This window comes from Otolemur garnettii, unplaced genomic scaffold, assembly GCF_000181295.1.
Source record: "Otolemur garnettii isolate 467f Iridium unplaced genomic scaffold, OtoGar3 scaffold00112, whole genome shotgun sequence".
NCBI classification, from domain to species: Eukaryota; Metazoa; Chordata; class Mammalia; order Primates; family Galagidae; genus Otolemur; species Otolemur garnettii.
Window position 1 is genome coordinate 6,925,260 of NW_003852507.1, and position 6,967 is coordinate 6,932,226.

General features: G+C 40.5%; 1 protein-coding gene across 1 annotated transcript in view; it reads left to right on the top strand.

Moving 5' to 3' along the window:
* The window catches only part of SLFN5 (schlafen family member 5), a 12,016-nt gene extending 5,068 nt beyond the window's left edge, over window positions 1–6,948 (top strand). Inside the window, exons 3-4 of the mRNA XM_012809738.2 lie at window positions 2,647–3,367; window positions 3,859–6,948. Coding sequence (XP_012665192.1) covers window positions 2,647–3,367; window positions 3,859–4,669 — 1,532 coding nt within the window. The 3' untranslated portion in view covers window positions 4,670–6,948. The remainder of the gene's footprint in view (window positions 1–2,646; window positions 3,368–3,858) is intronic.
* The last annotated feature ends 19 nt before the right edge of the window (window positions 6,949–6,967 follow it).

Below are 6,967 nucleotides of genomic sequence, written 5' to 3' on the forward strand. Positions count from 1 at the left end.
GAATAATGTCTATGTAAATCTTATGATGACCTTTGTCCTGGATTTATCTGATTCTTCTATTGATTATATAGTATTTTATAGTATTCTTTATGATAAATGTTCCTATATTTAGTTGTTTGTATTATGAAATATATTATGCATACAGAAAGTGCATAGATACAAATAATAAATAATTGTACAATAATTGCCTGTGTAACAATCATCCAGGTTAAAAAAAAAAAAAGGAACTTTGCAAACCCCCCGCTATTGTTTCTTTAATAGTCTCTTTTTTTAAATGGACTTTTAGATAATGTCATTTTTTCCTGTTTTAAGCAGCGCTACCACATTTTTCTACACAATTTCCTGGGGTGTTCTTTTAAGAATAAGTTCCAAGCAATAACAATTACTTGTAATTTTGATAAACATTGCCAAATTGTAATTCCAGACGTGTACCCAAATATGCTTTCACCAACATGATATTATCATGGTATTTCTCTTCTGGAAGAAGCTTAGAATAATTTCGTTCTACCAAAAAGAAAAAAAAAAAAGATAATGTGAGATTATTTTGATGGCAGTGACATGAAATTGATAAATTAATTTGGAAAGAATTATCATTTTTACAATAGTGAATTTTCTTATCGTTGAACATGGCATGTTTGGCTATTGACTCAAGTCTTCTTTTACCATTTTTTGGGAAACTTAAGAACACATCACACTATTGCTTCATTTAACACTAATAAAGAAAATATTCCAGGTAAACTATGAGAGGTATCCTGACTTCAGGGATGTTCAAGTACATTTATAATCAATGAAATATGGTCTCTCTCAATTGTTTCAAAATTTTATCTGTATTATCATTATATATATTAAATTTTCTTGCCAGAATGGGGTCCATATGTGGTTATAATTTCTGCTTATGAATTGCTGGCATGTAGGAAAACTCTTAGTTTTTATATATGCATGGTTCCATTTCCAAACATTTTATTTAACAATCTTATTAATGCAAAAGCAAAGATAATTTTGAACTAACTTTTTCTCTGTTTATACATTTTGCTTTTCATACTTGTTTCAGTTATTTGGCCAATCATTCCAGAACAATGTCAGATCAAAATAGTGGTCGGAGATACTTTGGTTAGTCCACGTGTATAGTAAATAACTAGAATATTTCTCTGAGCTCAGACTTTGCTGCTGCGTCCCATTGCTTGCTGGACAGCTCAATGTGCCATAGATGTCCCAAACTGAGCATTTCCAAAATTGATCTCTCACTCTGCCAATCTGCTATTTCTTCTGTATATTATGCATATTATTCTATATTAAGTATTATTTTGCTACTATTTCTCTACAGTATCTCTATCAGCTGGAGAGTCCCTTCTCCATCCAGCCAAGCTCAGAAATCTGGTTTTATCCTTGACTCTTCACTCTACCCTGAATTTGAAATTTAAGTTTTGTGTGCATTTGATTTTCTTCCTCGAAAGCGGGTTTATACTTTTAGTTAGATTTTGAATTCAGGCTTACAACCCCAAAAGGCTTAAGAAATGTATATATAATTTAAAAATACTTTAAAAAATTATTTTGAAAAATGTACATACATAAGACTTTTTTACTATACAGTCTTAAGAGTTTTAAAACACGGAGATTTGAGTCAACCACCACCATAGTCAACATAAGGAGCAGGCTGGGCAGGGGGGCTGACACCTGTAATCATAGCATTTTGGGAGGCTGAGGCAGGAGGATTGTTTGAGGTCAGGAGTTTGAAACCAGATTGAGCAACTTAGCAAGACCCCTGTCTCCATATAAAATTAAAAAATTAGCTACATGTGGTGGCCCACACTTGTAGTCCCATTTAACTTAGGAGGTTGAGGCGGGAGGATCACTTGAGCCCATGAGTTTAAGGTTGCAGTGAGCTGTGAATGGATCGCTATACTCTAGCCCGTGTAACAGAGTGAGATGCTGTCTCAAAAAAAAAAATAAAAAAGGATCTAGAACAGTTCTATCACCCCCCCCAAACCTCCTTCAGGCTGACCCTTTGCAGTCACTCTCCCCCAGTTCCTAAACTCCAGCAACCATTGATCTGTTCTTCATACCCGTAGCTTTGCTTTACAGCGTGGCACAACCCCATAGCATATGACCTTTGGTAGGCATTAAGGTGGCACCCGAGTGCCTCCCTCCATCTCCATCTCTTTGCCTCTCACTGCAAATGTCAGCAACACAAACTGCTCAGAGTTACGTGAATGGACCTTGCTGTTTCTCATCCCTGGGCTTTGCTCATGTCCCCCACTTTGACTATGTCTCTAGACTCTTGTCCTTCAACTGGCTAACTCAAAATCAACCTTTAGGAGCCCAGGTGTCTTCTTCACAAAGACTTTCATATTTTTTTCTTTCCTAAACTGTACCTTTCCTTGGTATTCACAGAATACTTTGTGTACTTCTCTCCAGTTGTATGCACCACTTTGTATCATAATCGTATTATAATTATTGTTGTCTCTGTTTACACCAGCCCACCACCAGCTCCATTAGACTAAGAATTGTGTTATCTTTTTTGTCACTCATGTATAGCCTGCTGTTAACATGACGGGGTCCAAATGTTGATTGAATCTACTCCATACAATGATGATTAATACCTTCTCTAATGATTTTCTCATTTATTCCGATTTTTTCTGTGTCTAGTATTATCCGACAGAGTGGTGTATACTCCAGAAAACCTCTACAAGGAACTCTTCTCACAACATAAAGGGCTCAGGGAATTAATAAATTCAGAAATACGCGCTGTCTCTCATGGAGTATTGATTTTTTCTCACAGCTGGGCTGTGGACTTAGGTCTGCAAGAGAACAAGGGAGTTATCTGTGAAGCTCTTCTGATTTCCCAGAACAACACCCCAATCCTCTACTCCATCTTCAGCCAGTGGAATGTGGGGTGCAAAGGCTACTCTATGGTAGTTGCCCAGACTTTGAAGCAGAGGCTGGTGAACACAGGTGGCTACACTGGGAGATTATGCGTCACTCCTTTGGTCTTCCTGCTGCATCCTGATGGAAAAACACAGACTCATTATGGTTCAGATTTGCAAATTTACCCAGAGTCCTATAACCTTATGACAACTGAGGACATGGAAACTCTTTTACGGTCCCTTGTGATAGTCTTGTTTGGGTTTAGATCCTTCTTAAGTGATGAGCTGGGCTTGGAAGTTTTGAACCTACTCACAGATAAACAGTATGAGTTGCTTTCAAAGGACTTTCATAAGACCCGAGAGCTGTTTGTCCATGGCTTGCCTGGATCGGGGAAGACTGTCCTGACTCTTAAAATCATGGAGAAGATCAGGAATGTGTTTCACTGTCAACCAGGTGACATTCTTTACATCTGTGAGAACCAGCCTCTGAAGAAGTTTATAAGGTATGTAGCCTGTCTGAGTTCACTTTGTATGTGTGTGTGAGTTCACTTTCTTTTCTTTATGTATTTAATTTATTTTATTTTTGAGACAGAGTCTCACTTTGTCACCCCTGGTAGAGTGCTGTGGGGTCACAGCTCACAGCAACCTCAAAATCTCAGGCTTACGTGATTCCCTTGCCTCAGCCTCCCAAGTAGCTGGGACTACAGGCACCCACCACAACGCTGGGCTATTTTTTGTTGCAGTTGTCATTGTTGTTTAGCTGGCCAGGGCTGGGTTTGAACTTGCCAGCCTTGGTGTATGTGACTGGCACCATAACCACTGTGCTCTGGGTGCTGAGTCCACTTTCTTTTCTTGAGTAGCCTTGGCTAGTGTGGCTGTAGGTATACATGCTAAGGTTCATATTGTTTTTACCATGGCCAAAGGAATTTAAGAGTAAAATTGGCTTCCTTTGTTTCACTGGGGGAGAACTTGACTTTGTTTCTTACATTTTCAGCACAAAAAACAGCTGCCAGTCAGTGACCCGGAAAACCTTCATGAGGAAAAACTTCTATCATATTCAACATATTATCATTGATGAAGCTCAGAATTTCTGCACTGAAGATGGGGACTGGTACCGGAAGGCAAAAACCATCACTCAGGGAAGACAGAATTCCCCAGGAATTCTCTGGATCTTTCTGGACTACTTCCAGACTAACCACTTGCGTTGCAGTGGCCTCCCCCCTCCCTCAGACCAGAATCCAAGAGAGGAGCTCACCAGGGTGGTCCGCAGTGCAGAGCCAATAGCCGACTGCCTGCAAAACATAATGCAAGGGATCAGGGAAAATCCTCCCCCCAACCTCCTGCCTGAGTCCCTGGTGATGCTCCATGACCCTGAATGGGCTCAGGGTGTTCCAGGCAACTTCGAGGTTATTGAAGACTTGAGCTTGGATGAGATGGTGACCTATGTGGCAGATAAGTGCCGATTTCTCTTCAGGAATGGTTATTCTCCCAGAGATATTGGTGTGATTTTCAGTAGAGCAAGCGAGATGAACGGATGTAAAGACAGGCTTCTAGCAGCAATGAGGAGGAGAAGAATGTCTGAGCTCAGTGAGGAACCTGATGTGTTAGTACAGATCAGGGACACATCCGATATTTTTGGTAATCATATTGTGTTGGACGATGTCCATCGATTTTCAGGCCTAGAAAGAAATATTGTGTTTGGAATCAACCCGAGGGCAGTTGAGTCCTGTATTTTCCACAGTCTTCTGCTCTGTCTGGTTTCCAGGGCCAAAAACCACCTGTATATTCTAAATGTTTCTTTCTGAGGGGAAAACCCCATCTAAGAAACGGTTCAGTAGCTCTCATCTCTGATTAATTTAATCTAAACATTTAAACATCAGATATTTAATGAGCACTTACTCATTCAGCCATATATTCTTGCAGGTGCTGGGATTGAGGATTAGGGACAAACCAGACCCCAGAGTCTTCCTTTGGGGGCACAGACAAGTAAACAAATGCAAGGAATTTCTGATAGTAATTAGAGTTGTCAGTAATTAAATTTCCCTGAGACTCAGAGGGGGTATGTGCAAGGGAGGAAGGTAGGGCATTGGCTATTTAGGGTGGTCAGGGAAGTGCTCAGTGAGGAAAGAACTAGTCCTGAGATCTCTGAGCTGCGTGTGCCCTGCCGGGCAGACTCAAGTATTTTTATTGTTTTTCACACAATGGATAGGGTTTGGATGTTTGGCCCCTCCAAATCTCATGTTGAAATTTGATCCCCTGTGTTGACTGTGGGGCTGGGTGGGAGGCATTTGGGTCATGAGGGCAGCTCCCTCAGGAAGGGCTTGGTGCCCTCCTCCTGTAAGTAAATTCTTGCTTTACCAGTTCTCACAAGAAAGAGCCGGTTGTTTAAAAGAGCCTGGCACCACTTCCTCCTCTTGGGACATACCTGTTCCTCTTTCACCCCTGAAGCCCTCACCAGAAGCAGATGATTCCTGTACCATCTGCAGAACTGTGAGCCAAATAAACCTCTCTCTCTCTCTCTCTCTTTTTTTTATGAGTTTCCTAGTGGCAGGCAATTCTTCATAGCAGCATAAAATGGACTAACACAACAGCCATGCGCAGAAATGCTTGGGCGGGATGTGCCGGGTGAATGGAAAGGCTGCAAGCGTTGTGTGCCTGGCCTTCCTTGCAGGGGCTAGGAACGGGTGAAGCATGTCTCAAAATGTAAGATCACAAGCTATGCCTTGTCATTTTTTGCAAGGCCACATTATATTACTTCATTATTTTCCACTTTTTCTTTTAAGGGTCTTAGTGTTTTGGATCACTGTTATTATGTGCCTTTTGGTTACTTAGCATCTTTGCTCTTTGGTGTCATCCAGATGACTTCTGCAGAGAATCTTAGGTTACTATGTGGAGATGAGACTGCCACAGTCCCCCCAAAGACACACTGTGCTTTATTGATGATAAGATGATAGAGGGTCTAAGAGGGTGAATGTACTAAATTCAGAGTTACATTTTGTTTTCCATTCAACTTCCTAATCAATGAAATGATGAGGTAAGTCTAATCTCTTTGTTCTAAGGATTCCTCAGGATTTCAGGTAGTCTTTCAAAAGTCATTGCTACGCAGTGCCAATTCCTTGTTTGCTATAGGTCTCTCAGAAACCCTCTCATACTTAAGGCCAAACAAATCCATCTTTTTGAAGAGTCAATAAGTAAAAAATACTGAGTTAATTCTCTATCAAAAATGTTTATCATTTATTGTTATTTCTCAAGAATAAGTAAATCTCTTATAAGAAGTATAAACTTGAAATTAAAATTTTTATTTTGAGACAGTCTCACTCTGTCACCCAGGCTGAAGTACAGTGGCACAGTTATAGACCATTCAGGGAAACATCAGCAAGACCTTCAAGCAGAGAAACCCTGACAGTCCTGAAGGACTCTGAGGAGATAGGAAGTATTTTCCAGGATTTCTCATGAATTCAATGAAGGGGACTCTATCTTATTCCTATGTGCTTTACCTCCATTATTGATTTTATTGGATTTAATGGAACATCATAGGCAACACTTAAAGGTACAAACCAGGTTAACAGTGACTGCTCCATATAACACCCACTCAGATCAGGCTACAGGAAAGCAGATGGATGATACTACCCAAGCCTCCATCTGCATTGGAGAAGAAGTCAGATAAGTCTACTTGGCAGCAGAAAGTTGTCAAAGAGAGCCCTTTCATACCATCTTAGGGTAAATAGAAGGACTCTGCCAAGCTGCTCTTATTAAGAACTAGAAAGAGAAGTATCATCACTAGGCAAAAAGACTGTGGGGGAAAAAGGTAGAAGAGGAACATGGTAGGATTCAGGTGAAGAACCCATCCTGAAAGGAAATAAAACTCAAGGGACAAAAGAAAACTCCCCACAGATGTCTCACGCTCTAGAAGAATCCAAGAAGTCCATAAATTCAATTTAAAGAGTTGGCAGGATGCCACACTGTAGTTGAGTTTTCTCTCTCTGAACTGCGGCCTGGAAACGTCCCACAGGCAGTCAACTGAGGCAGTCATGGAGAACACCTCGCTAGTTTCCCTCACCCCATGCTGAATGTGGGTAGTTAATTCCTTTTTTTTTTTTTTT